At 41.6% G+C, this 12,849-nt stretch overlaps 1 protein-coding gene and 1 long non-coding RNA gene across 4 annotated transcripts in view; one reads left to right on the forward strand and one right to left on the reverse strand.

Annotated features, from left to right (window-relative positions):
- Positions 1 to 48: 48 nt before the first annotated feature.
- METTL3 (methyltransferase 3, N6-adenosine-methyltransferase complex catalytic subunit) lies at positions 49 to 9,938 on the reverse strand. The gene is made up of 11 exons (XM_004274106.3): positions 9,622 to 9,938; positions 4,917 to 5,134; positions 4,417 to 4,821; positions 3,314 to 3,489; positions 2,500 to 2,716; positions 2,083 to 2,270; positions 1,669 to 1,707; positions 1,379 to 1,487; positions 1,193 to 1,258; positions 908 to 1,020; positions 49 to 276 (listed from the first exon to the last, which is right to left on the reverse strand). The coding sequence occupies exons 1-11, from the start codon at positions 9,719 to 9,721 to the stop codon at positions 165 to 167; spliced, it is 1,743 nt and encodes a 580-aa protein (XP_004274154.1). The 5' UTR covers positions 9,722 to 9,938; the 3' UTR covers positions 49 to 164.
- LOC117202925 (uncharacterized) overlaps positions 9,800 to 12,849 on the forward strand; it is a 68,139-nt gene continuing 65,089 nt past the window's right edge. For 2 of the 3 annotated variants that reach the window (XR_004485468.2, XR_004485469.2), the window contains exons 1-2: positions 9,800 to 9,933; positions 12,139 to 12,246. This is a non-coding gene — a long non-coding RNA (uncharacterized LOC117202925). Of the gene's footprint in view, positions 9,934 to 10,426; positions 10,776 to 12,138; positions 12,247 to 12,849 lie in introns of those variants that run through there. The other variant, XR_007475762.1, reaches the window with a different exon arrangement.

Genomic DNA, 12,849 nt, shown 5'->3' on the forward strand with positions numbered 1-12,849 from the left:
AGAAGAGCACACACTGTTAAGTGGCAGAGCCAGAACTTGACCTCGAAATCCCAACTACAATACAAAGTTTTATTTAAATAAGGAAAATAACTATTGTACAAATATTACTCTTCAGGTGCAGCCTGCAGAGCCATGGCTACGGATGCTTAGGTTTAGAAGTACTTCTATAGATTCTTAGGTTTAGAGATGATACCATCTGGATACCTTTGCTTGAACCGGGCAACCACATCTGGGTCTAGTAGGTGGATCCCATCCAGTTGGTTTCCAAGGGTGATCCTGAAGCATGGGGAAAGATGGGGCAAACCAAAAATCCTGGAATTTAAAGGCTTAATACTGTTAAAAGATACGTACTTTTTATTAAGACTGCCTATCATCTCATTGAATATTCGTGCCAATTCTTTTAAAAAGATCTTACTATTAGTATAGTATATGGTAGTATGGCTGGTTAGAAATTGGGCACAGATTCTGGTGTTAAAAAAGGCTGGATCTGTACTAATTAAGGGTTAATAACTTATGTTTAACCAGGCCTACTTCACAAAGTTGCTGCTGCCAGTGAGTATCCTTTGGATTAGTGAAATGCTAGCAGCACGTCTTTTAAAGCTCTACTAACAGAATGAAAAATTAAAATTGTTGACAGATTACACAGATTCTCAGTAACCACCAGGGGGCAGATTCAGTACATCCCATAGAATAACAAAGATCTTTAGGTTGTAACAGTGGAGACCTTAAGAGCAGTGGTTTAAATCTTAAAACCTGTTGGGTTCCCAATGAATGTTGTTGGTTGCTTAAGAATCCTCTGAAGCCCATTTATAGACTAGTGGAATGTGAGGTGAAGCTCTACTAACTTCTGTCCTTGACCATAAACAGTTTTGCCCTTGGGGGCTAGCATGTTCTCTGGTCACCTTACCAGTTCGGTTGCACATTGTGTGGTCGTCCAAATAACTCAATCTTGCGAGTGCCAGGGGACAGTCTTTCAATCATGCCATAGATTTCATCCGGTTTATGACTAGTGGAACGAACCTAGGAAATAAAAGCTCTAGCTACTTTTAAGTTACCCAAGATTGAAATTCTAGCCCTTTCCATTTATGTTTATGATCCCAATGAGAAAACCTGGGATAAGAATATACCTGACTAGAATAACTGATAGCAGTTTTAAAATGTGCATCTTTGGATGCCTGGGCAAAGTACATACCTCAGCTACGATCACATCACAATCCAGACCCTGGTTGAAGCCTTGGGGATTTCCTTTGACACCAACCTGCTCACCAGAGAACAGATTACCTTATGAAACCCCAGCATTTGAACTGTTTCTCAATAAGCAATCAAACAATTCCTATTTTTTGCTCCACCTATTGAATTGGGCCCCACTGCTGCTCACCAAGCAGTGTTCCTTCCCATGGTTCAACCAATGACCTGTGCGGCCTGTCCGAATGATGCGTTGCAGTTGATTTGTCTTCACCCAGATAATTTCATCTACCCGTTCGTAACTGTGGGGTATAAGAAAAAGAATTGGAGCTTTAATCAGGCTTTCACAGTTTAGGGGTGGTGCCATCTGTTCTACAGAGGCAAGGAATCACAGAATACGCTGAAAGAAAGGAACACATATCAACTACAGTAATTATGTACTTATTTCCCTCAAAAGAAAGCAACACAATGATCGTTACTTACCCCCAGAGGTTCAGACATTCTCTGCCCAACTCCATGGCCCTAGAAAGAAATAAAGGTTAAACAGCTATTTCCATGCCCATATTTCTTCTCCCTTCAAGATACATGTGTTGTCTTCAGTAGACATTCAGTGAACATGCGAGACACCATTAGGGCAACAGAATGGATCTAAGAATGAAAAAATAAAACTTAGTATCTATTCTCAATGACCTTACCTTTCACAAGCAACAAACGTAGAGTTTCATAGACTTCATGTGTCATTTGTGTTATAAACAGGCATTAGATCTCAGTAGGTAAAAAAGGCTGACTCACTTATATATTTAATAGCAGGGCTAGGAAAACCCAGGATTTTATCCCCACCCAGTACTCACTCTATACTATATCTGCCCATACCTACATATCTTTGAACTGCATTACCTGCCTGTGACCCAGAGGAAGAGAAAGCCATCATCCTGCAGTACTGGTATGTTGAGCCTGCGCATCTCATCATCTGTCAGGGTCCCATAGGGCAGCTCCATGTGAATATCCCAGGGTGGGTCAGCCATCACAACTGCAAACTTGCCCAAGATACTGACGTCCAGGTAGCGGATATCACAACAGATCCACTGCATGAGGTGGTATTTGGTCATCTTCCCTTCCTTTACTCTTAGATTCATGGCCCCAGTCCCTCTTTTTACATTTGATTTTCCTATTCCCTTAGATGCGTATCTATCCCACTCCATTCCCAATCAGCAGGGCGGATTGGTGATTTATGCCCTGCTTTCCTACATGTATGGCTACCCTACTAAGATAAAGGTCCTTAAGTTGAGGTAAGTTTTCTGAGCAGACAGGTACCTGAGGTGGGAAGAGTCGATCTGCATTGGAGTCACCTCCAACGCTCTGTGTAAGGGCAAGCTCCTGGCTTGGTGTATGGTCTTTGCTTCCAGGAGCTTCAGAATCCATGCAAGCATCAATTTCATAGTGAACATATTTGCAGGTATCCATGTGGAAACATGTGTTAAGGAAAGAGCAGTCACCTAATGACTCATCAGTGTGTTTATTGATGATCCGTCTGGGGAAATAAAAAGGGAGAATTGGAATCAAGATGGTGTTCCAGTTAGATGCCGCAGTTCGAGGTCCAAATTGTTGCAAAATTTCTAGTCTTTCACTATCATTAGAGCTGCCTCCACAAGTTTTCAAATAAGGAAGGCAGGTGACATTAAAATCTGTAATTTACACTAAAGAAGAGTTTTAATTCTTCTCTGAGCAAAGAGTTAACTTCCTTATGACAGGAAGGAAGGGCTTGCTAGTTAGAGCAGAATAAAGCACCTACCTAACAGCCCAGGTTCCTGTTTCTCCTAAGATCATCCTTCTTCCAGAGAACTTTAACTTTCACTGGGGCTCGGAGACAGAGATGTCTTGCTATTGCAAGAACAGAGGGGCATTTTTTTCTTTAAATCTCACATCGTTTTGGGAGTGCAGCCTGTATTCCCTCCCATAGAACACTACTTCTGAAAGTTTACCTTCAGAGTCTGGAAGTCTTAGACAAATCATATTAAAACCACTTAATAACAGGATTAAAGACAGAAACCCAATAACCGGAAGAAATGTGCTTAAAAAGAATGACTGCTTCTAGGAGACCCATCCAACCCTCTCCCTCCCAAAAGACCTGAAGTGCAGCTTGCGACAGGGCCGGTCAGCATCACTGGCTTTCATGCACTCCTCCTTGGTTCCATAGTCACAGAACTCTTGCACTTGAGCCCGACCTCGTGAGCGAAACTTTTCAACTATGGATTGTTCCTTGGCTGTTGTAGTATTCAGTAGCTCTAGGATCTCCTGACTAACCTGTGACAGAAGAAACCTTGGTCTTAAAAGGGTCTGTAGATAAAATTAGCCCTTAAACCACCTCTGCAAATTCTACTTGACATCAATGTCCTATGAGGGGTCAATAGACTAAGTTACTACGGGAAAATTGGAGCCCTAGGAGAAGAGATGTGTCATGGGTTTAGTCCTTTCTCACAAATGTGCATTTGGGATGAAATTAAAATATAAGAAGACTGGTTCCTACTGCTAAGCATTAAGCTAAACTCCCCTCCCCAGGAAAGCATTCCTTCCAACCAAAACCACTTACATTTATTAGGTACTGAACCAAGGCACAGTGCTAAGCACTTTAGTGTTTAGCTCAGAGCCTATGCAACAATCCTATAAGCAGGGGGTGGGGGAGCGGTAGGAAATGGATAACTATTGTGGGTCCAATATTTAATAGACTCAGAAACCACTACAATGCCATTCCACATTGTACAATCAATTTCCATAATTATTGGTCCATATGACTATCTTCCAGTATTCGTCCCCTCTATTACTATATTTGGATTCCTCTTCTCAAGATCTGATGATTCTTCCAAACAGATACAATGAAAAAGATTCTCTAAATCCGAATTTCCCAACATTGGTGCATTGTTTACATTCTGGGCCAAATAACTCTTTGTCGTGTGGAGGTTGCCCTGCTAAGACTGTAGGATGCTTTGCAGCCTCCCTGGCCTCTACCCACTAGATGCCTGTAGTGCTCCCGTGCTGTGACAAACCAAACATGTCTCCAGACATTGCCAAATGTCCTCTGGGGGTTGCGAGGGGGGTAAAATCATCCTCAGTTGAGAACCACTGCTCTAAACCCTGAATTCTAAGAACTGCTCTTCGCCCTCGGGGTAAATTCCTCTCAACCAAAGCTAAAATTCAAAGTACATGTGTGAAAGCATTTCCATCTACCCCTACCTTCTTGCTCTGTTGTTCCTTAGTAGATTGTTGGTTAAGAAGGCTCTCTATCTCCAGATCAACATCTGAGGCAGCATGTTTCCTTGACTTCTTGGTTGGCTCCTTGGCTACTTCTGATGCTGAAGAGGCCAAACCAGAGGCCAAAGAGCTAGCAAAGGCAGCTACTGTGGTCGAGTCCTGTTCTGCACGCCGCTTCTGCCCTGTGATAGTCCCCGCTACCTCCCCAGAGCCCTTTTTTTCTGCCACAGCCCCCATCATGGCAGACAGCTTGGAATGATCAGCGTAGGTCACAAGAGTGGGATGTGCATCATCTTGTAGGAGACCTCGCTTTACTTCAATCAACTCCTGAGCTGCAAACTTCTGTAGGAGGCTTTCCACCCCATCTTGAGTGGCAGGGGCATCTGGCTAAGGAAGGAGGATGGGGGGAAAGCATTAAGACACTGACCATGAACTGAAGAAAAACAGTGGTAGTTCCCAACCTTGTCTTATCTGGTCATTACCGTGGAGATGGCAAGACGGATGGACACAGCATCAGTGGGCAAAGTTAGCGCCAGATCAGAGAGGTGGTGTAGCAACTTCTTCTCTAATTCAGGGTCTGTAGCTAGTTCAGGAACTGCTGAAGCCGTGCTGGGCTTAGGGCCACCAGAAGTGGGTGCAGTAGGCACTGGGCTGTCACTACGGAAGGTTGGAGACAGTGCTGCCTCTGGATTCCGAAGATCTAGGAGTGAAGAGAAATGAAAATGAAAAAGGGCAACCATTGTCAATGTATACATTACTCAGGAGTCAAGTTCTCCAGCATTCACAACACACAGTTCTTTCATTTCATGAAGAAAATTCTGTGACCAGATTTAGCACTAGATACCCCTTATTAAATCACACTCAAGCATTCACTGCTTTGCCAAGATAATCCTGGATTTTCTGGGAACCACTTACCTTTTCTCTGTTGGGTGAGAGGTCTTTTCCTAATTCCTTTCCTTGCTGTGCTTCAAAGAAATAAATTAGCAGCTTGGTAGATTTAAATGTCCATACCACCTCCCTTTAGTCACTCTAAAATGACAGCTGATATAATCAACCTGTAAGCCAGGAATATTTTCAACAACCTACACTGTGATCAAATCTTTTTGAAGAATTGAATTTGAATGAATTAAGGCCACTGGACATCAGAGGGTATAAAAAATGACAGGAGGGATTCCCTGGTGGTGCAGTGGTTGAGAGTCCACCTGCCGATGCAGGGGACACGGGTTCGTGCCCTGGTCCAGGCTAGGCCCGTGAGCCATGGCGGCTGAGCCTGCGCGTCCAGAGCCTGTGCTCCCCAACGGGAGAGGCCACAACAGTGAGAGGCCTGCGTACCGCCAAAAAAAAAAAAAAAAAAATGACAGCGTTGGGGGTTAGAATGATGCGACCTTTAAAGTGAAACACAAAAATTTTATAAAACTGCTGAAGCCCTGGTCACCAATGATATTTCTTGACTATATTTTTATCACTTACTCTAGTACTTCACAAGCTGGGTAGCCAACATAACCTTGAGAAGAGTTAAGAAACTCAAATCGGGACAAAATATTACCTTTGGGAGAGCCTAATATCTGTGATTATTTAGTTAAAATACAGATGAAATATTAAACATTCAGAACCTGTATTGGAATTCCATTAAATACTATATAAGTGGGCCACTAGTTTACATTTAGAGATATTCTGGTTACTTAGAAATTTCCGCTCTAATGGAACTAACTTTAGTAAAATTTAACTCAGAAGTCTAAGGAAAATGGAGCTGAAGTATACCAAACACCTTGGGGGAACAGTTACATTTTAGGAAAATAACTTATACCCTACATGGAAAACAGACTCCACAATTCCATACTAGCTAGAAATGTTAAATAATTGCAGAACTTTCTTTACCTTGCTTATGTATGATTCTTTTATGTTCTGCTGGATCTCAGACTAGAACTTTTTTTTAAAAAAAAATAATCCTATTTATTTATTTATTTGGCTGCGTTGGGTCTTCGTTGTGGCACGCGGGATCTTTGTCGTGGCACACAAATACCCTAACAGACATCATCTCACTGAGGAAAAGCACTGATTTTGCTCCAATGTTAATGTCAATAAGTTGAAAATGTACTTTTTATAATTAACCTGATACTACCAAGAATATAATATAAACATTTCTTCTTCTTACAGAGTTTTCACTTTCTCTGGTAACTAAATTTATATGTTCTTTGAGTCATGTGTAATTTTTCTTAAAGTAAGCAAGAAGTCTATGAAAAGAACCACTTTAAACATACATTTTCAATCCCTGGAACTGGATACAGACATTTTTTTTTTCTGTTTGGTTATCTGACTGATCACTTGTTTTAATACAGTTCTTTTAAAAAACAGCCTGTGATTCTGGTTATGAATCCTTGTGTTAGTAACACCTCCTAGGAGTATTCTTTTCATGACATTCAGGACACTGAAGCTGAAAATACCTTTTTAAAAAAATACCTTTTTCAGGTTATTGGGAGGAGGAAGCTCACGTTTAATATTTTGGAAAAAATCTAACAGCTGATTAATGCAACTGTTATTTATAGATGGGCTTTAGCCACTCTGTGAATTCCATGAAGTCACTACAAATTTGGGGGAAAGACTCCAACGTTTTATCATTCTTAAAATAGGTCACTGGCAGAAAATCATTAGGAATCCTTGAGCTCCAACTCCTTCAGAAAGTATTTGTTCAGTTATTAATTCAGTATATTTACTGAGTGCTTCCATTATGCTGGTAACTATGCTGACACTCTGCTTCTAATCTAATGAAAAATTTAATGTGTTGGGCTCAGCAAAGGAATACTTAATACTTGAGTTCATTCTTTGGTTAAGAGCTCCGTTGAAGATAAACAAAATACTAGCTTGAAGACATAAAAATATGGCTGCTCTACTAACTTGCTGATCCCTAAAACATGTCAACATCTATATTCACATCTTCAATCCCATTGATGAAATATATTGAGCAATTCACATATTTACTAATGTGCTAAGCCTGGCCAAGTTTATTTTGTTTCAGTTAAAATTAAGTAAATATTTATTGGAAGTGATAATCCTCACTTCAAAAATCTGTACTTTACTCTATGGAAAACAGTACGGTGGTTCCTAAGAAAACTGAAAATAGAATTACCATATGATCCAGCAACTCCACTTCTGTTATATATCCAAAAAAGCTGAAAACAGCATCTTGAAGAGATATCTGCACAGCCATATTCACAGCAGCATTATTCACAATAGCCAAAAAGGTGGAAGCAAGTATCCACCAGTGGATAAATGGATAAACAAAATGTGGTACACACATACAATGGAATATTATTCAGCTTTAAAAAGGAAGGAAATTCTGACACTTGCTACAACATGGAGGAACCTTGAGGACATGCTAAGGGAAATCAGCCAGTCACAAAAAGACAAATACTTTATGATTCCATTTACATGAGGTATCTAGAGTAGTCAAACTCAGAGAAACAAAATAGAACGGTGGTTGCCAGGGCCCGGGAGGAGGGGAGAATTGGGAATTATTGTTTAATGGGTACAGTTTCAGTTTTGCAAGACAAAAAACTTCTAGAGATTGGTTGCACAATAGTGTGAATATATATACATCACACTATCAACTATACATTTTAAAATGGTTAAGATGGTAAATTTTATGTTGTGTATTTTGCCACACTTTTTTAAAAAAGTTGTACTTTAAAAATGCCCAGCTAACAAAGGTCTCCCAATGATTCTTGGTTCATAGTATTCTGCATTCATTAATGACACGAATACATTTTAGTTTACTCAATATCCTTGTCTTTTAACATTAACCTCAGAAGTAAACAAGTATCAGATTTCAGTAATGCTATAAAAATCTAGATGTGGTAAGAAAATTTTTATTTTCTGTGAGAAAAGAACTGACTGAAGAAAAAAAACTTTGCATATGGCGCAATGTTTGGTTAATACCAAAGTGTGGTTAATACCATGGAGAAGTGAAGTGGAATTTCTATTAATTAATCCATGATAATATGACTTGCACTTCTTCCCCTACTTACCCTGCCCTCTTACCTTCCCTTTAATTGTCTAAGTCCTACATAGCCATAGAGACCAAATTCCAAGTGCCAACTCTTCCCTGATGCCTTCACTGGCTAAACCGACTCTTGTTACTTCTACCTTCACTGTACTCATTGTGGAATCGATTTATTTGGCATTTTACATATGTCATATTGTATTTCTGACTTTTCCTTTATCCCCAACTAAATTTTAAACTCCTTGAGGGCAAGGACACTGTCTTTTGTCTAACTAGACTCATGTACGCTGTAGACACTCGATAGATGTTCATTCATTATGGTATAAGAGTCCTGCCAGGGCATCTTCTAGTTCCAAGGGCCAGACTACAAGTGCATGGACCTAATATATATTTCAACACAAGATTTACAGACGGACTCGAGTATACTGATATACAGTGCAACAAGCTACACACAAGAGCGGTACGGATTCATTATCCTTGTAGATCTTTGATTTGCCTTAGATAATTCAGGGCTTGTGCTGGGGATGTGGTATGAGTAGCACTTAATCTTTTGAGGTTCCTTCAAGTTTTAAGACTGTGACACAGGAGAAAACGGGAGGGGAGAAAAAGTTTAAATACAAATGTTTTCAGATTCCTGCTCAGTGTGTAATCGTCTAATACAATGCCAGTTCCTCTACTCGTTTAGCAACACCGAGTGCTAACTCTGCGAGGGCCATTGAGCTGGGCACTGTGGATATAAAGGTTCCGTACTTGCTCTCACAGCGCCCCGAATCTCAAAAGACATGACCACTAAAAAGCAATTGCTATAACCGAGAAAAGAACAAAGCGCCACGGGAGTAACTAAAAAAAGGGACTTGCTGCTTCGAGGGATCGGGGGCTGAAAGGCCTAGCAAGTGAGACGCTCTCACAGACTCAAGAGGAGTCAACCTGACGCGGGGAGGCGGAGGCTTCCGGCCGGGGAAAGCGGAACCGGCGGAACCAGGGCCCAGGCTGGGAAGCAGCCGCGACTACTTGCAGGAGGGTGAAGCGTCTGTGCTGCTGAGGTGGGGGGAGAAGAGTACCAATGTATGAAGCCTTAAAGAAACGGCAGTTTGGGGAAAGGTACCGACTCGGGAGCTGTGTTTTTCTCCAGGGTTCCCTCCAGCCCTCCCCGGCTAAGGCTCGGCCCCAACAGTCCCGCGCCTCACCCAAGTGCCCCGAGTCCTGCTTCCGCCTCCGCTGCAGCCTCTCCCGCAGAGAATCCAGCTGCTTTTTGTGGGCCTGGATAGAGCTCCACGTGTCCGACATTTCGGTCTCGCAGCCCAGACACGTCCCGAACCAAGGGCGACTGCCTTCCACCTCTCAGCCCTAGTTCCAAGAATTATCCAACTCTCATGCGGACACCCGAAGCCTAACCGGAAAGAGATCCCGGGAGACGCACCGGACGGAAAGTCATTTCCGGTTTTGCTCTCCCTTTGAAGCTGAAACGAGAGCCACCTTAAGTGTTGGCGAAATGGCGGGTATGTTTTTTACGGGAGTTCTTTCACGCTTCCGGGTGAGGTGAGGCTGTGGTTGCCATGTTGGTGCCTGGCAGAGCTGCCATGTTGCTTATAGCCGCGCATGCGGCCATGTTGAATATTAGGAAATGAGTTCGAGTCGTACTAAGATAGCGCACGCGGGGCAGCGTATGTAGTCTAGATTTTGGAAATGAAGGATCACTAATTTCTTTTGACAGTTTGGTACTAACATACCTTTGCCACTGAAGGTGTAGCTTCATGTTCCCGTGCACTTGTTTACAAAAATACAGCCATTACGCATACATATTTGAGGGAGGAGAACTGATGGAGCAGAGATACTATAATGAGTCTACAAATACATATTCTCACTCTTCTTGCTTATACCAAATCTACAAGTATAATGTGTAATACATTAAAATAGAGTCCTCAGGGAATTCCTTGGTGGTCCAGTGGTTAGGACTGCGCTTTCATTGCCAACGGAACCGGTTCAATCTGCGGTCGGGGAAATAAGATCCCAAGCTGCTCGGAATGCATGCATGCATGCATAAATACATACATACATACATACTCAGAAGGAGGCACTAGGGGGCTCCTGAGGTTCTGGTTGAGCTGTGTTTCTTATTCTGAGAGCTGGTTGTATGAATACGTTGTTTGTGAAAATTAACTGAGCCAAACATTTTGGTATGTGCACTTCTGTGTGTAGTAAACTTAAAAATTTCGTTTTTTTAATGAGGTTCTCTGAATGGAAGCATTTGAGAACCACTGATTTATCAAGCCTACGGAACGCCAAACACTGCCAGAAAGAACAGCTCAAGAAGGCACGGCCCCTGCTTTCAGAGCTTCTGGTATGGTAAAGTAGCTATGACCCAGTTTATTGATATTGAACCATCTTTACAGACTAAGGCAGCACCGAGCATAGACTTAAAAAACAAACGTGATTGCAAAGAAGGGAGGACTCCAAGCCCAGATGACACTTTGGCAAGGAGGTGACATCAAAGTTCAGGCTTGGAGTGACAGCTAGTACTTCAGTAGGTAAAGCTATAGGAAAGAATTCCAGGCTAAGAACATGATAAAAGCAAAAGTCTAGACTAGATGTAGAAAAGCATGATGCGTGCCATGCTGACCCAGATTAATTTTGCTAGAACACAGAGAATTATTTTTGGGAATTTGGGAGAATATTTGTTTCCATATTTGAGGCCAAATTGCAAAAGGTACATGTTACCTGAGTAACGAGCTTGCAATTTATTCAGCATACAACAGGGTACATTCTAAGGTTTGTGAATAGGGAATATTTTAGGAAATCTGGTGTTCTGGTTGAATTGAGATGGGGAGAAAAGTTTAGAGATAGGGAAAATAATTAGTAGCCTATTGTAACTGTTTGATGATAGGACCTTTAAGTCAGAAGCTATCTATGTATAGTAATGGAAAGGAAGGGGTGAATATGAAGGGAGACTACTGAGAAGAAAGATGTATGTGTTTTGGAATGTGGCAGTTTCATTAATTTATTCAGAAAATATTTGAGTGACTACTATGTGCTAGGTACTGTGGAGATTTAGTAGTGATCAAAATATCCATTTCCATATCATTTTCTGAATTTAAATTTACCTAGTAGATAATTTACATTGTCTTTTTTTATTTATTTATTTTACCTTAATTTTATTTTTGGCTGCATTGGGTCTTTTGTTGCTGTGCGCAGCCTTTCTCTAGTTGAGGCGAGCGGGGGCTACTCTTCGTTGCAGTGCACAGGCTTCTCATTGCGGTGGCTTACCTTGTTGCAGAGCACAGGCGCATGGGCTTCAGTGGTTATGGCACACGGGCTCAGTAGTTGTGGCACACGGGCTCAGTAGTTGTGGCTCGCAGGCTTAACTGCTCTGCAGCATGTGGGATCTTCCCGGACCAGGGCTCGAACCCGTATCCTCTGCATTGGCAGGCAGATTCTTAACCACTGAGCCACCAGGGAGGCCGCCCTACGTTGTCTTTTGAGATGTGTACCTTTATATATGAGCATTGAGATAGAGGACACAGAAATGAATATGGGCTCATATGAGCATATCTGGACATTTAATTCTCAGGATTATACTTAATTAGAAGGAAAAAATTCCATCTTGCTCAGCTGAAATACTCTTGGCAAAGTTGGCTGATGTGAGATCATAAAAGACTACTTCCAAGGGCCTGCTCTACCTAAGGTTTTTTTTTTTTTTTTGGCAGCAACCTGCGGCACACGGAACTTACCTGACCAGGGATTGAACCCACATCCCTTGCAGTGGAAGGCAGAGTCTTAACCACCAGACGGCCAAGGAAGACCCTACTTAACAGGTTTTGCTTCCTTTAATAACCTGGGTCTAACAACCCTCAAGAGAGTTGACAAGGGATGCTTTGCACTTTCATTTGGGATATATTCTGTGTGGCCCTATGTTTAGACACATGTATTATTACTGAAGTAAGATAATCCCATTATTGCTCTATTAGAGAACTGTTAGAGTTAACTGTTCACAAATCTGAATCCCTCACTTGCTGTAAGATCACTATTTCTTTCAAGGTCCTTAACACATAGAAATGAAATGCATAGAAATTATATAGCAGTAAAATTAAATAGTCTTGGGAGAGAAAGACAGTACTGGATATAGCTTTGTAGAAGATGAAGGGGGTTGATTCATTTTAAAGACAGATTTCCACAGGTCAACCCTTAAATTCATAAGCATTTTCGTCTAGGAAAGGAAGAATTTTTCTAGTGGAAGAGATTCAGTCTCTGGTAGAATTCGAGGTACCTAAGACCTGGATTGCCTCCTCTCACCTACAGAGGAAGCCAAAGAAGGAGTACAGGTACTCCTTAAAGTCAGCCAAGTTAAGGCCAGCTCCCAGAAGTCTTTGCTTTCATATTCACTTTGGATAAATTATTACAGTAGTAAATTAGGCAAA

The sequence above is a fragment of the Orcinus orca genome, chromosome 2, assembly GCF_937001465.1.
Source record: "Orcinus orca chromosome 2, mOrcOrc1.1, whole genome shotgun sequence".
NCBI lineage: Eukaryota > Metazoa > Chordata > Mammalia > Artiodactyla > Delphinidae > Orcinus > Orcinus orca.